Genomic DNA, 26,139 nt, shown 5'->3' with positions numbered 1-26,139 from the left:
ATATGGACGATGTGTGTCGCGCCGCATTACGACCTTGGGTGTGCATTATTTTCGAATAATTCACCGGCTCGTCGTCAATTAATCTTGACATACGGAAGCTTTGCTCTGTGTCGCATTACAACCTTGGGTGTACATTTTTTCCTAATAATTCAACAGCTCGTCGTCAATTATTCTTTACATACGGGCACTTTGCGTCATGCCGCATTACAACCTTGGGTGTTCATTTTTTCTTAAAGCAACACTAAAGAGTTTTTGCTCTTTGGTCCCCCTACAGGTTGGAAGCGGAATTGTCCATTACCACTGTCGTAAATAATTTAGCCTACTGCAGCAAAGCTGGCTCTGATTGGATTGTAGGTCTGCCGTAAAGCATGTTTTTGTAGTTTTCACTCGAACTACAGGACCGCGACCCGACGGTTGGAACTTCTTTAGTGCGGTTTTGGCCGATAGAGGGCTGCAAAGTGAATGTGAAAGTGCCGTTCACCCTGTTTCGAGTGGATGAACGACTGAAACTTTTTTGGAAATGTTATTTTAAGGTAAAAAAACTCTTTAGTGTTGTTTTAATAATTCAATGGCCAGTCATTAATTATTCCTTACATATGGACGCTGTGCGTCGCGCGCAATTACAACCTTGGATAGGCATTATTGTCGAATTATTCAACGGCTCGTCATCAATTAATCTTTAATTAAAATACGGATGCTTTGCGTCGTGCTGCATTACCACACTGGGTGTGCATTATTTTCGAACAATTCAACGGCCCTTGTCAATTATTCCTTACATAATTCAAAGGACTGGAGTCCATTATTTTGCTTATACCACAGTTACCTCAGACATTGCTAAGACATTGCTTTGGTGGAATTTGACAAGTTAGGTGTGTGTTTATAATGCACACTTGTTGAACATTTCTCAACCAATCAGAATAAAGCATGCAACAGCCCTGTGGTATACATTTATATAATGACAATGTTTTTTATTCATATGTTTTCTTAAGAAGATGTAAGTGGTTGCTTGCCTTTGCAAAACTTGTTGCTTCAATGCTATAGTCTTGTGATTGCTTGCCACTTTTGATAGGGTGCTTGTAGTTGCTAGGATGAGCTTTAAGGGGGGGGGGGGGGCATGCCACTAAGCGGTCAACTTTGCAACACCACCTGGCAGTTAGTTCAATCATCCAAAACTAAAGTCCTATCTACTTGAATGGGGAAGACTGATATCTCTAAAATCACATGCTAAAATCACAATTAAACAACATATTTTTGACCAACAATTAAACCTTACATCAACTGTATCATAATTTTTTAAGCTCATATATTGCACGAAAAAACTGCTTTATTCAAAGTCGTTTTTCACAGGTTGGCAAGAGCCTTGTACGACTCTGTATAGAGCTGTATAGACTCTGTATAAAACTGTGTGAGATTGGTTTTATGTACATTTCAGCATCTACTGTACTGTATCTGCTCTTACAGTACGTATGCGTGTGTGTTATAGGTTTTGATGACATTGAGACTTCCCCGTATGAAGACATTGAACTGGAACTGGTGAGAAACACTGAAACGTCAAAACTGGCTTCAATAGTTTCAGGTACTGGATTCAAATCAGAAAAAGATCTTTCACAGCTGAATGATAAATGCGTCACTGCATGCTGGCGTGTTCGTCTTTGAAAGCGTGTTTGTGTGAAATAAGAGAAAGGGACAACATGCCGACTTGTACGAGGGTCCCCGAAAATATTTGGACTCTAAGTATGAGTGCATTGGATAACAAAATATTAAATCGAGTGCCATCGGCAAACAAATGCTGCTGGACCTTTTCTCAGAGATGACTCGCATTCTCTAAGCCATTTTTGCAATTACTCTTAACCAGTTGGCCTCAAGGTCATTTGAAATGCATGTGTGGGGTCAGTTTCCTTCAACACAGGTGTAGTTTATCATCAACTATGGACTTTAACTAATATGGACACGTTCCTCTAACACCTGACACCAGAAAGTGTCCAAATACTACTGCTGTTCAACTTTGAACCATGAAGTAGCTACAGTTTATTTAACTTCGGTCTATGGTTTAATTCTTATGCTTTCATTTTATAACAAGGCCTGAAATGTATTTCTGAAAATTCATAAAAGGGGATTTGTTTTGTGAAAAGAGAGCTACTTAGTGTTTTTACAAAACTTTTAAACATATTTATGGACGATATTAAAAATAAAGTATGTATAATAAATTGTAAAGGGTATTACGATGTATGAAAAATTTGCATGAATATGCATAAACCTGCAGTCTGAAATAGGGGGTTTATAATTCGGGAGTTATAATTATAAGTATGGATTATGAGCAACACCCGCACAATCTCAGGCCCTGTTATAATTTGTATTCCTGCAATATGCAGATACTATAACAAGTGCTGACTTTAGTCTACTTTGTTTCAATTCACTGCCTATCTCATGTTTCCCAAAATGCATTGTGACTGATTGTCTTTCGGTGCATTCAGGCAATTTTGTATTTATGAGCTCGGATGTCGTTCGAATGTCATCGTAACATGATGCATGTTCGGATGAACAATGTGAAAAAATGATGCAAGTTCATATTTCTTTTATAACTTGCTGACGTCCTGAAGATTTTAAACATTAATGCAAACAACGCATCTGATGCACATTAGGTGTGTAATAGAGGATTGACACATTTACGCTTCTGGAGTGAATGATGGAAGATGTAGTTTGCTTGCTCAGGCATGTCAAGTCATAAACCAGCTAAATGATTGGTGTATCCTGGCAAGCTTTATTTCAGTTTTTATCATTTCTTTCTCTCTCTTTAGTTTCCTCTCTTCCTCTGACCGATCAGAACCAATGTCTCAAAGCGGCTCAGGACTGTGGCTTGTTTGAGAAATGTGGTTCCCTGCGGTCCGAATATGCGTTAGCTTGCACCAAGATCCTACCGGGCACAAACCACTGTAACAGGCACAAATGCCACCGCGCTCTCCGGCGCTTCCTGGAGCGCGTTCCCGAGGAATACAGCTTCGGGGTTTTATTCTGCCCGTGCTCGGACACTCTGTGCGGGGAGAGAAGAAGAAAGACCATCGTCCCGTCCTGTTCCTACGAGGAGAGAGACGGACAGCCAAACTGCCTCCATTTGGAAAGTTATTGCCTCAAAGACAACCTGTGCAGGTAACATGGCTATATTAATGCTGTCCGTCACAAAACGTTTCAGGTCTACCACTTGTTTTTCAATAGTTGGTTTGTACACTCACAGATTGTCGTCTTGCACCATGCGTTTAAGTGCACTTAAACAGTTTGAAACTTTTAAAGGTCATCTCTAGACCATTGCATCCTGCTACATTCTTGTGTATGGTAGTATAAAATTGCAATTTCATGTAATTGTTTGCACCAATTTAACACAATAAATTGATAGTACATATCTTCATCCATACTAGACAACGCTACAATCCTTTGATATTCACTCACGATCTAACAACGTACCATCATTCTGGATTTCAGCCGTCCTCTTTGAACAACTTCCCTTTAATCTCTCTTTTGAAATGGATGTCTCTTGCAGTTTTGCTTATCTAAGCATCATTAACACTAATACAACTTGCTGAGTAAGATGTAAAAAAGGACAACAGGTCACATACTGTATTGATCAAATGTGTTTTCAACAAGGACCAAATTGTTTTGACATGCCTAAATATCATTGCAGTAAAAATCATACAGTGTTATTTTTTTTTTAAAGTCGACATGAAACAGACATGATTGTTTTTATTTACTTATCGTGGCGTATATCCGGCTTCTGAAATGGCAAAAAATGGTGAGGGACTTGTTTCATCATATGGGAACTCGTTGGAATGGTGGAAGATGCTAAAAAATAGATGAAGACGATTAACTGTAAAGAGTCCCCAATAGCCCTCACGCCGTAACCGAGGGGCAACCTTCCGATCTTTCTGATGAAGCCAATACGGAAGTGACATAAACTGCAAATTCCCATAGACCTCCATGTTAAAATATCCAACTTTACAGCAGAAAATAATGTTTACAGCCTGGTACAAAAATAAATTTCGGTCTGTATAGCTAATTTTGCCCTACGTGACAACTGTGAGGGGGGTGAATTTTTTTTTGTAACTCATCCGTTTAAATTATATTAAGCCTTAAACTTCTGCTTAATTAAGGGTGTGGCCACTTGAGTGACGGTTGAACAGCCAATGCCTTCACTAGAGTCGAGCTAGGGGGGCGTGGTTTCAGCAACCAGCCACCTCAGCTTCACCCATGTCCTGCCTCTTTACCCATTTTTGGTTTTCCGCGAGTGATCCGCGGTGACTCGCGGCCAACCAATGGGTGACGTCACGGACACTACGTCCATATTTTTTTACAGTCTTTGGCCATAACTCATGACGGGAAGAAAAGTCATTTGGAAGTAAAGTTATTGATTAAAGAATATGGGGGCTTGTGAATATTTGAAAAAAAAATTATTGAAATGAATAACAATATTCTGTAAAAATAAGATTTCGATTTCATGGTGATTAATACAACAAACAACAAGCTGACTTTATGGTTGGTCACTGAACTGACCAGTTGGTTAAAAGAAAGTGCAGATAAAAGTTACTTTAGGCCGCATTTACACTGCCTGTTTAAAGTGACTCATTTCCGATTTTTTTTCCCTCTCAAGTGGCACAGATCGGATATGACCAGGCCCAAACAGAAGAGAACTCTGTGGAATTCCACGGATTTAATGCCCGTCATTGACAAGCAGACATACTTGAGCGTGTTTGTGACCAGTAACCGTCATTGGCAACAAGCACACATACATAGCCTATCTCACGTGTTTGTGAGTGGCATTGACAAGTACATTAACCCTGCACAACTCGGCACATCATCATTTCAAATCCGTTTACACGACAAATGCTCTTGTAATGGTTAATTTAAAGTTTAGATTGCGTTGTAAAAATGATGAAATTTTCTTCATACGTGCTTAATTCATAATATAACACTTTAACCCCCTAAGACCTGGATGTCCACGTACGTGGACATTACATTTTTTTGTTGTTTGCACCATAATACTTAATTTTGTGTAACTGGAACCTGTTGTACACAAACGTGGACAATTACACTGCTTCATGTTCAAAGGAATAAATTTAGTTACCGGTATTATATTTATTGGTTCTTCCTAACCCCAAAATAGCTGGAAGAAATCTGAAAAAAGACAAACCAACCAAAGCTCAGGTCTCAGGAGAAATATCCAGATAATTTACTCACCACCATGTCATCCAAAATGTTGATGTCTTACTTTTTTCAGTGGAGAAGAAATTATGTTTTTTGAGGAAAACATTCCAGGATTTTTCTCATTTTAATGGACTTTAATGGACCCCAACACGTAACAGTTTTAATGCAGTTTAAAATTGCAGTTTCAAAGGACTCTAAACGATCCCAAATGAGGCATAAGGGTCTTATCTAGCGAAACTAGAAAAAAAAATGCACTTTTAAACAAACTTTCTCGTCTATCTCCGGTCCTGTGATGCGCCAGCGCGACCTCACTTAATACGTCATCACGTCAAGAGGTCACGAATGACATAAACAAACTACGCCCCAGTGTTTACAAGTGTGGAGAAAGAGGTCCGTTCAGACGTTGTTGTATGTTAAATGATAATAATTAATGTCTTTTGTGTCAGTTTATTGTTTAAAATCGTCCACAAATGTGCGTTTCATATATGTAACATTTGACCTTTCCACGTCATTACGCAATTATGTGAGGTTGCACGGGTGCATCACAGGACTGGAGGAAGACGAGAGGTTGTGGTTAAAAGTGCATATTTTTTATTTTTCTTGCCAAAATTGATAATCGTTTCGCTAGATAAGACCCTTATGCCTCATTTTGGGATCGTTTAGAGTCCTTTGAAACTGCAATTTTAAACTGCATTAAAACTGTTAAGTGTTGGGGTCTATTAAAGTCCATTAAAATGAGAAAAATCCTGGAATGTTTTCCTCAAAAAACATAATTTCTTCTCGACTGAAAAAAGAAAGACATTAACATTTTGGATGACATGGTGGTGAGTAAATTATCTGGATTTTTTTAAAGAAAATGGACTAATCCTTTAACAATAATATGTCATTTTATATACAAAATATAATTTGATCTTGACATGCTCATTATCTGGTTCATGTTGGTCTAGTTTAATTTGGAGGACTCATTGGTTTGTTGTTGTCATTTTCATTGTAAGCCTTTAAAAAGTAATTATTTTAGATGCATTTTGTAATATTTGTGGCTTAAATTCTTTAATATCTTTAAAAAAAATTTAAAATCATTCCGCAGATTTTTCCCAAAAATTTCCACATAAAAGTATGCAGATACCGTCTGGCCTCAGATATGACCCACAGATGTGTAGGCAGGATTAAAGCACATAAATCCATCTTGTCTTATTATAGAAATAAAGCTCTCTTATATTGTATAATCATTTTATCTGTGTCTATTGCTTATGGCGACATTTGACTTCCTCTGAGGTTTAATCTGTTCTGGGTCAGTATGTCTACCTTGAATTGTTTTGCCAAGTGTTTAGTGTAAATGCAGATATCATATACGAGTCGCTTTTAAAAGATTACAACAAAAAATCTGATATAGGCAACATATTGGAATTGGGCATTAAGTTTGGCAGTGTAAATCTAGCTTTAGTTTATCATCACTTGTTGGCAAATGCCATTTGGTTTGGGGCTTTGTTTTCTAATGCATTTATGTCTGAAAAATTATTTATGACATGATAATGAACACGTTTTTGAGTGTCTAAATACTTTTGAGCGAAATGTACTTTAACATTTAGCAAATCAAATCAAAACGTATTTTTCTGCCAAGAAGGAAAGTACTTGCTTTGGACCAACTCAAAATACAAGACAAAATCATGAAGCATCAATATCCGATGATAAATTCAGTGTGTATGTTTTCTCTGTCAGAATATGACGTACATCTGTTCTAATTATCACGTGTCCGTATTCAAATTTGTCTTCTCCGTCAGGTCTAGATTGGCCGATTTCCAGCAGAACTGTCAGCCGTCGTCTCTTTCGCCCTCCGGCTGTCTCCGGGAGAGTGGAGCCGTGTGTCTCAAGGCCTACGCTGGACTCATCGGTGAGAAAGAACCTCAGACGACCTTGAGAAATGGACACAAACTTAATGAAGAGCTCAAAACGCACGAATCGATACATCACTGCACGATCTGTACTTAAATAATATTGCATTTTTAATGACCACCATCTCTTATTGACCGAGTGCGCAAAACAGCAAATGGTAAAGGGTGAAGCTGGTCAGAGTGTTTTGGGAGCGTGTTCGCGTTATACTCGCATCAGGACATTCTGTTATTATTTACTCGCTTAAATGCCGCTTTGTAAACCTGACATTTTGAAGTAAATGAAAGTGAGGGAGACATTTTGAATCAAATCTCTCTTTTATGATGAACTAGTTGATTCTCAAGTTACTCCTAGTGATAAAATGTACACTGTAGATTGTAATGCACTTCATCCAAGTTGATTTGGATAAAGCATCTGCCAAATGCATAAATGTAAACATAAAAATGTACTGTGCTTCTGTATAGCACAGTGGTAGAGTATGGCATTAGCAAAAAAGTTGTGGGTTTGAACCCAGGCAACACGCATACTTAAAAAAAACTGAGTGTTTATTTACACTGATAGAAAGTGTCCAAAGATTCTGGAGTTTTTAAGCACACTTGCTAAACTGTTCCATTTAAATGCTTATATCTTCTGTAACTGAATGTTGATTCGTACCAAAATGATTTTTTGCATAGTTGTGTTTGACACATGAAAACGTCTCGTGTTGTAACTGTTGTTCTCTGAGAAGGGAACGAGACGCTGCGTCTCCCTTGCCATACTTCCTGCGTCCCTGTAACGCCATCTTTTGGCAATATTTCAGATAGAGATATAGTTTCTGGCTCCCGTTCACCCTGTCTTTGTGGTTAAGCCTCACCATTGGTTGAATTTGTTATACACATTCAGAAGCCCTGGAGGGGTCCCCAAAGTGTTACCGCAGTGACGCAGCGTGAGTTCCCTCGAAAGGGAACTGTAACAATTTATCTTAAAAGGTAACACGATGTAACCTTGCTCTCACTTGAAATGTGTCCCCACATTTATTCCTTGAATTTAAGGGGTATTGGATCTGGAAAGTCCTTGAATTTGAAGTTAAAGATGTGGGAACATTATCAAATTTTTACGCAACATTACATTATCAAAGAGCAGCGGTTTGTCTTTTTTCATCTACCACAGTGTCCATTTCTAAAACAGGACACATGTTTTGCGTCTTCTTTCTCTGTTTGTGCAAAAAGAGAGATGTTTATAGTGAGGGTTTAGGACAGAGGCGATCAGCGAAGGTCATGCACTGACAAATTATTTCTTGTTTAAATTAGGAAAAGTGGCAAAATGTCTGTAGGCATGTGTCGACACACCATTGTGCATTAATAATTTTTTTCTTTTAACTAATAATATTAATCTTTCATAAATTATTTTTTTGGGTTTATGGTTAACCGATCAATATGAACATCCCTAGTTGTCCCTGATTCTGCCTTTTGCCGACCTCGCCTTTTCTGTTTTTTCATCACATTTAATAAATAAATAGCATTTATTTTTATTTACAGTAAGAAGATCTTTGAAAAATGCCTAATGAGTATTTAAATAAAAGTATTTATTGGGTTATGGGTCGTTGTATGGAGGGCTTTTATTCTCCCAATAATGCAGCATCTGTTTAATAATTTTAATAAATATAATAATTTAAAGACTATTATGTTTGCATCCCATAAATGTACAAAAATACTGAGGTGCATGTAGTATCTGCCAATATAGATAGCATCTAATTACTATTTACACTTTAATAAATTTTATCAAATAATACTTTTTGAAAAAATGCTGGTATAGTCACAAATATATACATTTTATTTTTACTAATTGTAAAAGTTTATTTTATGCTATTTGGATTAGATGTAAATACCCACTGCCTAAAATAAACCTTGTATATCGTGTAATCCACTGCAAGCCAATACGGATAAATGCATCTGCAAACCAAATGCGTAAATAATGTAAATATAAAAATTTCAAGTTCACACCTTTACACACTAGCACAATATACTGTATAGCTTCAGAAGACTAAACTTGTTGTATATAAATAAAACAAGCAAGCATTTTTATGATGCCTTTATATGGTGACCATATCTGTTAAAATGCAATTTTATGGAAAAGAATATTTTTTAAGCAAATATTGTGACCGTGTCTGTAAAATCCAGACTAAATCTCAATCTACTAATGATTAGAGCATCAAAGTTTTATTTTAATATTTTTCATGACCTTACTCAGTTAATAAGATATCAAGATTATATTTCCACAATGTTCTGTACATTGCACAATATGATTTTTATGTAGGAAAACCGTAAATCACAAAAAAATGACTTAAGCTGGGTTTTCACAGACGGGGTCATGCAACAGCAAAAACGACAGCACAAAGGTTTAGAATCTAAATTTTAGATCAACATGATGGAAAGTAAATAATGACAGAATGTAAATTTTTTGCAAGTGTGGCCGTTACATTGAATTACCAGAGCAATCCTGGGGCATTATAATTAAACCGGAGGGGGATGGACAGACTACACTGTTTGGAGATTCTCCCAGATGGGCTTTAGGCTAATTGGCGCATATCTTGTACTCTGACTCTCTCTCCGTCTCTCTCTCATCCTGTTTTTCCATTCGTTCCTCTGCAGGCACCATCATGACTCCAAACTATGTGAGTAACAGCAGTACAGAGGTGTCGCAGTGGTGTAATTGTGAAGGCAGCGGGAACCAGTGGCAGGACTGTCTGCGTATCTTACATATGTTTAACAGCAACATCTGCCTGCGTGAGTACTCACCACAGAATGTCATTTACAGATCAGACCCCACATGTAGTTTTAAGTATACATTTAAATCTCAGTTGATTAGATCAAGTCTTGCCTTATATATATTTTTTTGATGCAATATCCTGTAAATATGTCATTATTTCACTTTAGCAGTGCTAAAGGTTTTGGGTTCGATAATAAGGGAACACATACTGACGTATAGCTTGAATGCACAACAAGTTGCAAATATTAATTAAAAATTCAAAGTTACAATCTAGCCCAGTTGTGACGTAAATGGGTGCTAAGTTACAGTTTACGCACTATTAAAATATTAATGCGTTGCACCGTTTAGTTAATAAGTAACTTTACATATAATCAAAATATTTATGGAAGCCTCTGCACAGTTATTACAGGTGGCATAAGACAGTAACCAGATTAGACCACATAGCTTAGCTCACCGATAATGATGATTGTTCAGGATGCAATTGTAATTGAAGTTAAATTTCCTCTCAAAGAAAGATTTGTTTACTTTATAAACATAAATTTTAAGGGGACATTTCACAAGACTTTTTTAAGAAATCTTTGGTGTCCCCAGACTACATATGTGAAGTTTTAGCTCAAAATACCTTATAGATAATTTATTAAAACATGATATATTGACACTTTGTAGGTGTGAGCAAAAATGTAAATGCAAATGAGCTGATCTCTGCACTAAATGGCAGTGTGCAGATTAGAGACATTATTATCCCCTTCCGACATCACAAGGGGAGCGAAATTTCAATGAGCTATTTTTTCATGCTTGCAGAGAATGGTTTACCAAAACTAAGTTACTGGGTTGATCTTCTTACAATTAAAGCACTTAAACATGGAAAAAGTCAGATTTTCAAGATATGTCTTAAAATAAGAATTTCATTATTGCAGAATTTTTCATTAAAAGAAAATTAAATATATCAGAGAATATATTAAGATATAAAATAATATTTATTCGTTAATTTATACTTCAGTAATTTTTCATTCTGCATAGAAGTGACATCAAACTTGTGCATGACAAAACGTTTGGAATTTGCTTTGTGAGAAAAATACATTTTACAGTACAGGTTGTTGTTTATTGTGAAAAAGGTGTTCAAATATATATGGACCATGAATTTACATCGGAATAAAAACATTGTTTATTCAACCAAATCTCATCAAGTGTACGCACATTTTTACATGGCTTTAAAGCAGTATTACAGAGGCATGTTTATTAGTAGCTTTTATTTGCCAATGATTTTTCTTCAGCTATTATTATTATTATTATTAGCCACCTTCTTTTCGGACCATTAGTCAACAAATTCTCAGTAAACACTGCAGGTGTAATGATGCTCGCAGGCACATTTAATCTACCTGAGCACAGTGGTCAATTTCTGTTAAATCTGTTTGAAGAGGCACTTTCTCCTTAATGCATTCTCTGTGAAAATATCGTCCGCTGCTGTAATGGGTTTGAAAGTTGCAATAACTAGCAAGTCGAAATGTAACGTTGAAGTGCATGACTTAATGTTTACAAATTAAGTCCCATTGGATCAATATACACAAGACTGAGAGCTTACAACTTGCACTAGGAACAAGCAAGCAAATTATCTTCTGACTTAGTAACAAACAAACTTAAAGGAGAAATTTCACCAGAATTTTTTAATGTCAAATAAATGTTTGATGTAGAGTATCTATGTGAAGTTTTAACTCAAAATACCCCACCGATAATTTATTATAAGATGTTGCCACTTTGTAGGTGTGAGCAAAAAATGTGTCGTTTTGGGGTGTCTCATTTTAAATGAAAATGAGTTCATCTCTGCACTAAATTGCATTGCTGTGGTTGGATAGTGCAGATGAAGGGGCGGTATTATCCCCTTCTGACATCACAAGGGGAGCTAAATTTCAATTAGCTATGCTTTCAGAGAATGGTTGACCAAAACTAAGTTACTAGGTTGATCTTTTTCACATTTTATAGGTTAATAGAAGCATTGGGGACCCAATTATAGCACTTAAACATGATTAAACCATGATTTTACGTGTCATGTTAATTAAATAGACTAAAATGTTTGCCTTTTTTTCTTTTTTATATTTTTGATTTGCAATCCAATTTCTATATGCAATTTAGATTTAAATGTGCACTTGAATAAATGCTTTACGTTCAATAGGCTTTATGCCCAGCTGCACTACTTCCTGAACTTCAGACAGCTCCTTGTTTCCTGTCTGCCATTATTGGACAAACTGATTAATTCAGGTGTGTCTGATTATTGTTGTTGTGAATACTGAGGTCAGGCACACCTGGATTAATCAGTTTGTTTGTGACTACTGAGGTCAGGCACACCTGGATTAATCAGTTTGTCCAATAATGGCAGACAGGAACCAAGGAGCTGGCTGAAGTTAAGGAAGTAGTGCAGCCGGGCATAAAGACTATTATATAGATTCATCATTAAAAATTTGCATTCAATATTTTGTATTTTACATTTATGCGTTTGGGAGACGCTTTCATCCATAGCAATTTCTAATGCGCTCAAGCTATTCGTTTTATCAACATTTGTGTTCCCGGGATTGAACCCCTGACCTTTGTGTTGCTAACATTTGATCAATTGAGCTAAAGTAACAGTATTTAATTGTGTATCTGTGCATTGTGTCAACATAGAAATACCTCACCTAATCCTCCAAAGTTAAAATGCATGGGCAATAAACTCCCCAAATTGTTCTAGAAAGCATCTAAACGTACTGTACCTTGCCCCTGTGCTGACAGGTAATGCAATTGACACCATGGGAAGCTCCACCCCCCGTCCAGCAGAGGGCACGCCCCTTCCTCCACCCCGTCCCTCCCCGCAGGTCCAGCGTGATGAGCTGAACATCAACCTGCTGCCTGAACCTGATATAGTGAGTACTGAACACATTTCTTATATCACAAAAAACACCTTTATACTACACTACTAACTCAGTGTCTTACTAAGTGTGGATGTTAAACTTTGCCCATGAGTTTCCAACATGACAATCTTTCATACTCGGAAAAGTAATGCGTCAAGCAGAGCTAATTCAGATTCTGGTCGTAACCTTGATTTTACAAATGAACATCCCATGAGTTTGGCCTTGTGGCTAATTTCATCAGCTTCGTAAAAAAAGAAAGAAACGGCTCGTCGGACAGCACCAAGAGTTGACGGGCCGAACAAACCCGCAGTCCTGTCACTTTAAGCATACTGATAGATCCCAGGTCCCGACCGGAACCGCTTAATGCGCGGCTGAACGCGTCATGGGAACACGCTGTCGCAGCCCATCTACCCTGCAGACGCTGCTGTGAGCACAAAATCACTATTTCAGAGTTCCCACCCACTGCAATTCATTTGACTTCCAATGTGTGGGATGCTCATAAAGCCTCATTTATTTATGTTTGCATCTAACTTATTTATTCAAGTTTTATCTAACTGGGTTACATTTTTTGGGAACAGTAGCTGCTTATTTGTCACAGTGCAATGCAACGACTGGGTTTTCGTTTCTTCAGACTTTAGACGTAATCATTGGGCTCCTGTAATCGTCTATAAAACCGTGCTTGCGGATCATTTGACGTCATTTATTTCCGGACACACCAAGATGGTAAACAAACGCCGCACGCACCCAACCAGGGTCCTCGGTAGGGTCGAATTCAGCTCGCCTCAACTGCCACCTTCAATTCCATCAGAAATAATCACAGAAGCCACAGGCCTTCAAGAACACAATCATGGGAGGGAATTAAATCTATATCGATTTGCTCTTCCTTTAGTCAGATTATATTGTGCTTTGGAATGAGGGTGTCAGCCTTATTTTTCTTCCATTATGGCCGACTGCCAAACTTTAACTGACTCGATGAGGCTTAGTAGGCAGTGTTGCGGAAGCAGATCTTTAATTTGTCAATCCTGCGGTTACCGTGGTTTTATGCTTTGCAAAGTGTATCATAACACTTGGATAAAGAATGACTCGTAGATTATCCGAATTAACCTCGTACTGTAATAAGGGCCGTTTACATGACAATGTTTTTAAACCGTTAGGTAAAGTTTTTATGCAGTTTGGCTGTTTGTCTACACAACAACGACTTTTGGGTTCCTGAAAACATACACTTTTAAAGATGAGTTTCAAAGTGTACATTTTTGATAACGACGCCTTGTCGTCTCGGAGTAAACTATATAAACGTAAATATGTCATAATGGTGACGTCATGCGCATGTGTTAATTCAGTCTATAGACAGTGCCGGCCGGTGAAGCACGAAAATACTTGTATTAGAACCAGACCGATAAAGGATTTTGAAGGCCGATACCGATACAAATGTTTGATGGTTTTAAAAAATCGATATTCCGATATATCGGCCGATTTTTTAATTTTTTATTTCAGAAACACGCAACAAAATAGATTTCCCTAACATTAACATTCACTTAACCGTTGTTCTTTCTCTTTTAAATAATCATTTATCGGCCAATTATGAATGCTGATACCGATAGTTTGGAAAATGTCTAATATTGGCCTGCCGATATATCGGTTGGGCTCTAACTCGTATGTAGCCCGTCATGTGTGGCTCATAATTTCAAAATATGCATACCTGTCAACCCTCTCATTTTTGTTGGGATTTTCCCATATTTTCCCATTCTTTCCCGCCATCATCCCGTTTAAATAATTTCCCGTATTTCTCTCGTATTTTTACTCTATCTATAAAAAATCCTACTGGCCGTATTTGAAGTTTGCAACATTCACCTCCGTTAAAGCAGGCGGCAGTATATCTGTAACATTTCACTCAAACGACACCCGCCAATGAAACGAGAAGAAAAGCTCTCGAGGATGGGTGGAGGATGATGAGCCGCACGCAAATCTACAACTGCCATGCGCATTTTGCGTGCACGTCCGCCCGCCAGTGTACACAAACTTGCACATTTAAATGTGTGGGCTGATGCCTGTGGCGGGGTGTGTATTTTTTTGTTGTAACTCTACATACAGTACAGAAGGGAAATATTGCTGTTTGTGCTTTAATACTTCTCTCAGAAGGTGTTAAGAAATGCAACGTCTGCGACCTACAGCTTTTTGTTGATGACCTTAGAAAATAAGTCTAGTTTTTAGACCAAATATATCAACATATTAACACAAGCCAAATAATCTGCCAATGGGGTATGAAAAATAATAATAATAAAAATAATAAACAATATTTTTTTCTTAAATTAAGTGTTTAATAAAAAAGTAAGCTTATTTCAAAAAAAATTCGAACCCCACTGTGCTTTTTTAAAATTCACTTAAATTTTCGATTTTTGGTTTTATACATTTGGATTCAGAAAATATATCTTGATTAATAATGTGTATATATTTTTGTACTGAAAACAAGACTACGTAAGAAAGACTACTAAGTAACTATTTTTGCAGTGTACCCATCCATTTCCTTGCATAGGAATGGGGGGCGGGGTGTTAGGGTTCGGGAAAACAAATCCCAATGTTGACAAGTATGAAATATGTATTCGGGACATCATGTAAACTTATGTGCATCACGTATGATGTCAAAATACGATCCTGCTACACACGCGTCTAAAGGGTTTAGGACAAAAGAGACGCTTGCGTTTTCCAGATACTCGTATAATCTCATGTATAATCAGAGTTTAGTGTTAAGTTAGTGTCTTGCAAGTATTTTGTGAACACGACAGTCTCTTTTATCATAAATCCTTTCGATGCATGTGCAGCAGACTCTTATTTTGACCAGAGGCATGATGTTCACATGATGCAGCAAAGACATATTTTGAATTTGCGCCCCCTCGGAAGAGAAGTCACCGGCTGCCACTGTCTACAGATGCTTTTTTCAGACAGCTGACTTTTTTCTGGCCTGAAGTTAACTTTTGGTTTTTGTTTGTTTAATGGTCTGGCTAGTGGCTAAACTGAGCTCCTTGTCGAAAATAAAAATGTTTTGATTTTCTATAGCTGAGGGGAGACTGTGAGCATGGATCACTGCTGTGCAAAGATGGGTTTGGTAGCCAGTCTGTAGTTAACATTGCATACATTTATTTATTTTACACAGTAATGTAGCTCAGTGTAGTGGTTGATGCACTTCAGCTATGATTTGAATTAAGGTCATTTAAGACCAAACTGTTTATGAGCTCCATTCACTTCTATTGGACTCTTTGTAGGTTACAAATATTCCTCAAAATATCTTCCTTCGTGTTTATCAGAACAAAGACATTTATACAGGTTTGTAACAATATGAGATCACTTTTTGGATAAAAAAAAAAATTGCACTTCAAAGTCCTTGTTGTAATTAACCAACCTCATTGACTGGCTAAGCAAAACACTCAATGCTTTCATCGCCTTGATTATTTGTATTTATCACTTTCTAGATAACATTATATTTAGTCATCCTCGCGGAACCGTGTAAATGTGCATGATCTTTTTCAGCATTGTTGTGTGTACTTGAAAATTTGCAATGAAAAATCTTTTCTGTTTTTCATCACATCGTTGTCATGTTAACATGGCCTAGTTGAGTTTACCTGGAGAAATCTGTCTGTCTTTTTCATTTATCTTAATGGTTGCCCAGCTGGTGAATTCAGCCCCAGAAGAACATTTGGTTCCAGTTTAGTTTTGAGCCATAAATGCCACTCTGACTGATCGCTATGGAAACCACAGTGACATCCCTTTTAACAATGATGGGCCCAAATTCTTCACTAGTTTAATATTAGAATTTATATTTGAACCTGTGTGGGAGAAAATCCAGAGCGTTTATTTTAAATATATCAGTAAAATCAGTATTGTATCAGGTCAGTATTAAACAGTAAATTCTTATTTGTACACAAAATCCGATATCTGCCGTGTTATTCGGTCATCTTTTCTCTATTTTTTCCAAACTGCGACAAATGTCAGTCCTCTTTCTCTGCATAATGCAATAAATCCGCTTAACCAATCACAGCGCACCATTCCATGCACTGTAAACAACAATGGTGGCGCTTTGAACACACACATAGTTCTTGTTTTCCTCATCTACTTTTTACTTCGTGATTATCAACAAACAAAAACAAAATAATACTTTTGATGGCATTGATAATCCTGTGGTGATTTTCTGTGGCATTGAAGAAACATAAGCCATCAAAATCCAATAATTTACGTGAGAGGCACTCGGGCGAAGGAAAAATGTCGGCTGTTGCTTGTTTTCCCGACAGCATCAAGCTTCTGTCATGCTAACACATTGACCCCAGGGGATCTTATGAAAAACTTTACATTATTTTACTCAAAGTCAATCCGTGTGTCTCAATCAGCTCCCTTGTTCAGTAGTCAGGGCACTGATCAGGGAGTCGGCCATTTTAAGGGCTGTCTCAATCGCAAAATCCGTTCAGTGCACTGGAACGTTCGTTCCCTAAATGCAAAAACCAGTGAGCATCGATGTTCCCTATGTTCCCTAACCGGAAATCACGTGACCTTTTCTGACGCTCGCCACCCGAACATCACGTGATCCAACTCAATAAACTTTATGAAATGTTACAGAACTTTTATAGAGACAAACGTTTGTTTTAGTTGTAAATATAAACACACATTGCTACACAGTAAGGGACCACAATCTACTCAATATTTAAAATAATAATATTTATTTAAAATTGTAAATATATTTATTACATTTAAAATGTAATTACATGCCTCCAATTTTATGCACAGATATGTAAGAGAATAATGACAGCATTTTCCACAATGTACTGTTTCTTAAAATTAAGTCAGAGAGATGTTGGTTTTGCCGGTTGTTGATGAGTAACAGCTGTGAATAATCACAACGCGCTTAAGCAGCCACGTGACAGAAAAATAAGTGAACATTGTCCCAATGTGAAGTGAGCTAGGGTCCTTACCAGTGCCCGAACCTGTGTACACGATATACTGATTCACGACCTCGGGAGCTAGGGAACGAATTGAGACACACGGAATGAAAATCGAGCAGGACCAAACATTTTACAGGAGATCGCTGTCAAAAAAGTTCAGCGACGACGTCTCAATGACAGCAGAAATGACAGTGTTATTAATATGACAAAGTAAGTGTTTTGATTAATTATTTTAATGTTTATTTTTTAATCAGTGTACACCACTAGTCAACTAAACGAATATAACATGATAAAGATGAATGCACATTTTTATATTGATTCAATAGATTTATAGCATTTTGAAAAAAAACTTTGCATGGATTTATTGCATTTTTCGGAAAAAATCATCAGTTTTTATAATAAATCTTTGATAATCAAATTATGGATTTGAATTTTTAATGTTATTATGACCTAAAGATGCTATGTGAAAGTTTGTAACAGAAAATAGTGGTTTTCATCTTGTCACTTTCTTTTCATTTTTACCCAAATTAGATAAAATGGATTTCTTGCATTTTGGAACAAAACTCTTCATAAATACGGCAAAGACAAATAAAAAATGTCTCTGTTAAAAAATATGTGAGCTGTACAAGAAATGCTAGACAAAAGTTAATTTTCCTCTCAGACAGAACCTTTTAAGTCAAACAGTATTTCTCACATTGCAATATACACCGCAGAAAAACAAAACATAGCAATGTCAGTTTCCCCTCACTGTCATCCAGCCCTAAACCTGTGTTCTTCAGCTCAATTGGTAAAGTATTACATTAGCAGCGCATATGTTGGCTGGTTTAGTTCCCAAGTAAAACGCATACTGTACTGATAAAAATGTAGTTTTCACTGTAAATTGCTTTGGCTTAAAGCATCTGCCAAAATGCATAAATATAAAATGTAAATGTATTGCTTGCAAACCAGTTTATTTCCCTGGAATGCATTGCTGTTGAATAGCCAGCAAGAAGCAATTTTTTTGTAGTTGGCAAACCTTGACCTCTTTAGTATTAGCGTTATATCTCGCCAAGTCATGTTTTGATGGTCGATCAGCTTTGGGGGATTCGAGGAATGGCACCAAACGTGATGTCAACACTTGCTTGACACTCTATTGTAGAAAGGATTGTCTGTTTGCTGCCCACATAAAAGGGAACCAAATAATCCCTCTGCATCCACACATGCACCGACTTTATCAAAAACCACGGCTCTGATCTTTGTGTCGTGTGTCTGTTTGGTTGTGGGTCCTCGCTTTGGACGGCGTTCACATCCTCTGTTCTCAGAACACACAGACCACAGCATTCAGCTTAGAGATAATCTGGGCCTCCAGACAAAAAGGATTCAATTCGGTTTCTGTTGTCATTTATTTCGTCTCTCTCTCCTTCTCTTTCCTCATCTGTCTCTTTTGATGTGCATCTCACTTTCTCAGCCTGACTGTGTTTCTCTCTCTCTGAACGGATTAGCTAAAGGTGTTTGCAAGTAGCGTCACATCAGTCAAACTTCATTAATATTAAAATATTCGTACCCGTCTGTCTGTCTGTCCTTTCTTATCGTTCATTTATAATCCCTCTCTTTGACACATACTTGCTGCTCCACCATTTCTATACAGTACGTTCCAGAGTTTAGCGTACAGGTTTCTTTTGTGTAGTTCTGGAGACATCATTGAGATTAAGATTCATTTACATAAATATGTTGTTGCTCAGGGGTCAAGTTTTCAAGTTTGTCTTGACAGCTTTAGGATCTGCTGTAAAGCAAAGATATGATATAATGTTACACATCAGATATTTTTTCCAAATAGTTAACCAAACTTTTACTTAAAGGGGACATTTCACAAGTTTTTTTAAAATGTCGAATAAATATTTTGTGTCCCCAGAGTACATATGTAAAGTTTTAGCTCAAAATACCATATAGATAATTTATTATAACATGCTAAAATTGACACTTTGTAGGTGTGAGCAAAAATGTGTCATTTTTTGGTGTGTCCTTTAATATGCAAAGGAGCTAATCTCTTCACTACCTGGTTGGATAGTGCAGATTAAGGGCAGTATTATCCCCTTCTGACATCACAAGGGGAGATATTTTTAAAACTGTTATTATGTGTGTATAAATCCGGATCAGTGATGCGCGGGTTAATTCGAAATGAGCGGGTGCCTGCGGTCACCCGCAGTTACGAGTCATCCAAAAATATTTTTAATGATATCGCGGTCGGTCGGGTCGTTTAAAAATAAAGATGCCAGTTAACTATTTTAAACAATTACTACTTTAAAAAATGCAGGCCAGGGAGTGGGTCGGGTACACAATTTTTTTTTTTGCGGTCCGAGTTGAAAACGGGTGCGGTTGTTTATACATTGACCCGGGCATCACTGATCAGGATTGCGCGTCTATGTATGCGTCGGATCTGTCAGTCAGCGTAAAGATAATCGTTTTTAACTTCCGTAGAAATTGCAGCTGGGTTGCCGGTAATTTACCGTAGATTTACATTTATGTTATTTACTGGCAAGAGTTTGTTCAAAGTTAAATGAACATTAAACATTTACAAGTCTTTGTCTTTACAGAGTAAAACTAAAAAACCAGCATCAAGCAAAACATTCTGGAAAACAAAATCTGAAGCAAAAACAGAAAAAGGTTGATGATGATTTCTGGTCCCCAGAATGCTTTGCATGAGGCTGTTGTTGTATAGTTTTATTCTGTAAAGATAAAGACTTGTTGATATTTAAAATTTATTTAACTTTGAACAAACTCTTGCTAGTAAATAACATAAATATAAATCTACGGTAAATTACCGGCAACCCAGCTGCAATAACATTGTAATTTCTACGGATTTTTTTTACAGTGTACAAACCGACATCGTTACCTGGGTTGCGTATGTGTGGGGCAGGTCTATCAAAAGAAGGTCCAGATTCTATTGGGGTAGGGACGTGTTTGTTTAGGTGATTTCAAATATCGACATTGACTTTCAAAGATCATGCACCCCGCCTTTAAGCCTTTAGGACAGTACACCTCTCATAAAACTAACAAATAAAGATCATTTAAGATGTTTAATGACTATTTAGAGCATTAGGATCACTAGGCGAGGGCTTAATTTACTTATTTTTATGAAAATCTTAATTTCGGCCAAAATCGATATTTATACTTTGTCACCTGTAGCTCAAAATTAGACGGTGGGCATTCGGATTCATATCAGAAACCGTTTGTTTAAAGAAACATGCGGACATTTTGGAAATTCAGCTTATTCACCGTATCCCTCATAGTTAGATAAGTCCACACATACTCTCTCTGACGCAGCCCCCGCTAGCTTACCTAGCACAAAGACTGGAAGTGAATGGCTCCAGCTAGCATACTGCTCCCAATAAGTGACAAAATAACGCAAACATTTTCTTATTTATGTGTTGTGAATTGTATAGTCATACTGTGTACAAAAAACAAGGTCATATGAGACACAGCCATCTTTTAACAGTATACATACCGGGAACTATATTCTCAGAAGACGAAGCACTGCTACTTGGGCGGAGTGATTTGCTCGTATACTGTATACTGTTAAAAGATGGATTTGTCTCATATGACCTTGTTATTTGTACACGGTGCGACTATACAAATGTTTGCGTTATTTTGTAATTTATTGGGAGCGGTATGCTAGCTGGAGCCATTCACTTCCAGTCTTTGTGCTAAGCTAAGCTAGCGGGGGCTGCGTCAGACAGAGTTACAGCACGAACGGAGATGAGAAAAGTATGTATGGACTTATCAAACTCTGGGGGATACGGTGAATAAGATAAAGTCCCAAAATGTGGACGGGTTCTTTTAAATAGACTATACCTTTATAGTAAATAAGTCTGGATAGCCAATATAATCTGGATAATTTTAGGTGACGCTAGTGATGCAGAAATTACAGACTTTCTCTCTTTTCTGTAAGGTGGTGGAAAGCGAAGAAGAAGAAGAGGAAGAAGAAGAAGAAGAGGAAGATGAAAACGAAACGGCAGCAGGAGGGTTCAACGTCATCCCTCACTTCTCAGACAAGGTGACAGTCACTAATCTGGGCTCGGAGGCGGACAGGGTCCACGGTCGAGCTTCCTCCCTCACCAACCCTTACTTCATGTTAACGGTTCTGTTGCTGATCGCCCTCAGCTGGGGCTAGAAACTCTCGCTCATACAACTTCATACATACACACGCACACACATATACATGCACACAAACACACACTTTCACACCAGACTCTAAGACCTGTTATCGAGAGACGAGTGGAACGTCACATCTGGAGAGAGCGAAACGAGGGGAAAACTCTTCTGTCCTTCTTTCTGTCTTTCATTCATTATTTTTCTCCTTGAGAAGAGACTCTGCTATAGATGTAGCTGCTTGTTCATTAGGGAATCACTTTTTGAATCGGATTCCCCCGCCTGATTCATTCGAATCGCGAGTCAAGATTCACGACTCATCGGACTGACTGGTGTCGAGTACAGTAGGCGACTGTGGCTGAGCGATGTATCTACTGTATAATGCTTCAGACATGGACATAAAAGCGAGACAACATTGCTGTTCGAGTCTTGGCTGTCCCTATAATGTGCGTGTGCAGCATCGCATTACCTGCATTCAAATCCGCTGTTTATTGTTGCTGAACTTGAGACAAAATGTGTGTATGTATGTATGTATGTACGTGCAAATTTGATTCGAGGAAAAAATGTGCCGAGCACTAAATCATTTTCACACCCATGTGTCTCTCAAGTCAGGTCACACACCTAATCACACGCGAACACCCGCCCTACCGCGGATCGCGCAGATGCAATCGCTTTTCATTTATTGCTCTGCAATGTGCATTCATTTTTTGGACTCAGCACAGACTCTAACCAGGGGCATAAATAAAAAAACACGTCCTTCGACAGAGAAAACATGAGTAATAAAGGCGAAATAAACAAACTAAATAAATAAATATATCTCCGCACAGCAGGTGTCGGAGTCCGGTCTGGTTTTAGTACTCGAGGGGATGAACAGGAAGTCATTTTCAAGCCGCCTGTCGCCCGCTACCTCTCCCCGACTCTCTTGTTTTACTTTCACAGAGATAATGGCTTACAACACAAACTGTTTATCTTGTTGTGCGTTTGTGGCGAAGAATTACTTGCGATGGGGAAGAAATAGAAAAAGAGATCAAGGAGGAGAAACACGGAGCGTCAAACCCTCCAGCAAAAAAAAATCATACAGTGTGGTATCGCTTGCTTTCTCTGTTTCTTATAAATCTGTTGCTGACACTGAGGCTTTTTCATTTCCGTTTTCTGTTGATCTTCTCTATCTTTTTTATGTGTACTGTATGTCCAAAGAAGTGAGTTTTCTTAAAGGGATAGTTCATCCAAAAAATCTAATGAATGTAATTTACCCCAATGTTGATCCAAACACAAAACACAAATGGAGAAATTTATCGGGACTGTGCTGGTCACTGTTTTTCATGGATGGGTAATGTTTTTAAGTTTTCGAATGATCTTTTGGGTGAAATCTATAAAGACATGTTCACACTAGAAAGTTTTAGTTTGAAAGCTTAAAAAGTATTAATAAAAAGTATTATTTGTATGCAGGCTACTTGAATACTGTTGCCGCGGGCTGTTTATTATGTCCGTGGATTGAAGCAAACCCAAATAATGAATAATTTAGCCTTGTGAATGCCAATTTCATAGATGAACCCTTCTAAAAAAATTATTTTACTCCCAAAATACCATTTTTACCGGAGACCCTGTTTGAAAGGCAATTGCATAGTTTTGTAATTAGGTTGGGTTTGTTGTGAAAACCTGGCAACCCTGTTTGTATGTTCCCCCCAAAAAATGTCTTTCATAGCCTCTCTCATCATCTACAAATAAATTCCCTCTCATTCTCCAGTACAGCAACGCATCCGTGCCAGACTAGCGCATGTGAGGCGCAACTAAAGTTTTGGTGATAAATCCAAAGGGACAAATATTTTAATAGCACTATTAAACTTGCGTCTTTTCCCCTTGAGTTGTTGTCGTCGTCTTGCTACAGTGGTAAACAGCTGCCGTCAGGACTCTCAGCGGTCCTCCTGTTGATAACGCAAACTTCTGAGCCAAACGTAGAGCCGGCAGGGAGATGGGGGTGGAATCAAACTCCGGTTCGGACTGAGCAATCAAGCCAAGCTTTCTATTGTGAGGGCCACTCAAGACGCCCGCCGCCCCCCTCTTCCTCTCCGGAAGAAATTAAAGCATCGCTAAAGTGCTCATATCTCATCTGGCATTCACACGAAGCACCTTAAATTACACCGACACGACTTAACAATCAGATTCTGAACCGATCCATTATGCGAAGGAACGGTCTGATTGAACAGACGTTGTTCTTCTCGACGTCTTCTCCTCCGGCGCAAGGTCAGCGAGCCACGCTGCGTGCCCGCTCAATCAGTAGGGTTAATTAAGAGAAGAAACGAGAGCGCGTCTGGATTGATGCGCCTGTCGAAATAGCGGGCAGCCTTTATGATGGCTGTTGTTATTTTTTAATTGTTATCTGGGGCGAGTGTCATCCGCCCAGCCATAACAGAGGGAGGCATCGGATGAGTGACATCAGAGCGGGAGAAGTCGGCAAGGGTGTCGGTATCTCACATTAAAATATTTCCGTAAAAAATAAACGAGCCGTGCGTTAAATAAGTGAAAGTAGAAACTTTGCTGCCGATGGCACGAAGGGTGCATGTGATGCCAACGTGGCTTCCCATAGAATTTCAAGGATTAACGGATAAATGATCACAAAATGGACGCTTTATTTTAAATACACAAATAATACAATTTTCATGAGGTTTTCCAGCAGGCTTTATTTCACTCAAAGCTGCAGAGACGCGGCCTGCACTAAAATAGCCGTAATACTTTGCGCTGTTGGACTTTGTTTTGCGTGTGCCGCATTACAACCACGTTCTGGATTCGCTTAATATGAGTCGAACATTTCCTCCGTGGCCATCTGTGCCTGTGTACACAGGAGAAACCTCCTCGCCGAGCGCACCATCGCAGGGAGCAAGGGAACGGAAAAGAGATAAACACACAATAAGGGATAAACGGATAGAAAAGAGGAGGAGAGAGTGGGTTAGAGAGAAAGCACCCTGGTGAGAGAGCTGAAAAAGGGGATTGCAAGAGAAAAATAGAGCGAGAGAGAGAGAAGGAGAGAGTAGTTTACCCTGTAGGCTCATAGCTTTATTATTATAGTATGCGGACACTGATTTATTTGGCGGCTGCAGGCACCCGTTCTGAAACTCATTTTAGTGGTACTGATGTTGATTCTCTCTCTCTCTTTCTCTTTCTTTCTCTCATGCTCTCTCTCTCTCTCCTCTGGCTCAGCATTATGAGCCAAGTGGACTGTGGCACCGTTTCACCCCACAATGCACCATCAATTGCATGAAAATAATCACCACCGCTAATGTTTTTCTAATGAAGACGCCCAAAATAGTATCTGTATTTAATCCTCTTTTATGGAGTGCACTTGTTTTTTTTTACTTTTAATAATGACTTGACGGATTTGCTTTGTCTATTATCAGAATTAATTTTTAAGAAACTATCAATGCTGAACACTCCGGTCTGGGCATTTGTGGTAATCAGCGCATGCAAAACTTCACAGATTTACACAGAATTGGAAATCTCTTTGGTTCATTACTATTATTTAATATTGTTTCCAATTTATGCCTTTAGATCTGTTTAAGGGGCATTCACACAAGAATGACTTTGAACAAAAACGAAAGTGTTCCCGATCTCCTCAGCTTTTAATGTGTATGGATGGACTCAATGTCACATTAAATCAGTTCTGGGTCTGTGTCACTCATGTCAACCAATCAGATCTCTCATGTCACCGTAAATGTTTTATGTGAGATCATGTGTGGAAAAAGTACAATGATCAGGGTTAAAACAATGTGGTGGTTATGTTGGGTTCGCCAAGCATGTCTTTCGTTGCAATGTTGGATTTGTCTTTATATGACACCCTGCTCTCAAAAAACTCTTCTTCAATTACTGCCCACTGGGTCAATTTTCGGACCTGTTGTACCGCGCCGGCCCTCCGCCGATTCCTTCTGCTCATCTTCCGAGTCTTGGGTCTGTTTATGTGCCCTGTTTAAAATCAGGTGTAAAAATGAGAATTCACTGTTTCTGTGACCCATGATAATGTACCATCTGAAATAAAATAAACAGAAAACAACCGTCTTATCTTTTCTGTCTCTGGAGAACGAGTGTGTGGGGAGAGAAAAAATCCCAAATTGGATATCTGTAATATCTCAATATAGTTTCATAGAACACAATGAGATTAAATTCGGATCAAATGAAGAGTTTAGTTTAAAGCTCGCATCCGCTTTATTGATTTTTTTTCTTCAGAGAAACAGACTGTAGTAATCTCATGTCTTTTATTATCTAGCTCATGGTATTCACATTCATTTTATAGCTCTATACTCTTATTGTGTAAACAAATGTCTCTTCAATGGTGCATGCCAAGGCACGCATTACTGTTGATATGGTTATATTAGCGA

General features: G+C 38.1%; 1 protein-coding gene across 2 annotated transcripts in view; it reads left to right on the top strand.

Moving 5' to 3' along the window:
- The window catches only part of gfra3 (GDNF family receptor alpha 3), a 41,956-nt gene extending 16,137 nt beyond the window's left edge, over positions 1 to 25,819 (top strand). For both annotated transcript variants that reach the window (XM_065275284.2, XM_073812185.1), the window contains exons 3-8: positions 1,484 to 1,576; positions 2,799 to 3,147; positions 6,975 to 7,084; positions 9,714 to 9,848; positions 12,595 to 12,725; positions 21,570 to 25,819. In XM_065275284.2, the coding sequence (XP_065131356.1) occupies positions 1,484 to 1,576; positions 2,799 to 3,147; positions 6,975 to 7,084; positions 9,714 to 9,848; positions 12,595 to 12,725; positions 21,570 to 21,791 (1,040 nt within the window). In that variant the 3' untranslated portion in view covers positions 21,792 to 25,819. The remainder of the gene's footprint in view (positions 1 to 1,483; positions 1,577 to 2,798; positions 3,148 to 6,974; positions 7,085 to 9,713; positions 9,849 to 12,594; positions 12,726 to 21,569) is intronic.
- The last annotated feature ends 320 nt before the right edge of the window (positions 25,820 to 26,139 follow it).

The sequence above is a fragment of the Paramisgurnus dabryanus genome, chromosome 16, assembly GCF_030506205.2.
Source record: "Paramisgurnus dabryanus chromosome 16, PD_genome_1.1, whole genome shotgun sequence".
In the NCBI taxonomy this organism is placed as follows: Eukaryota; Metazoa; Chordata; class Actinopteri; order Cypriniformes; family Cobitidae; genus Paramisgurnus; species Paramisgurnus dabryanus.
Note: the sequence above shows the minus strand (reverse complement) of the source record. Positions and strands in the feature narration are given on the sequence as shown.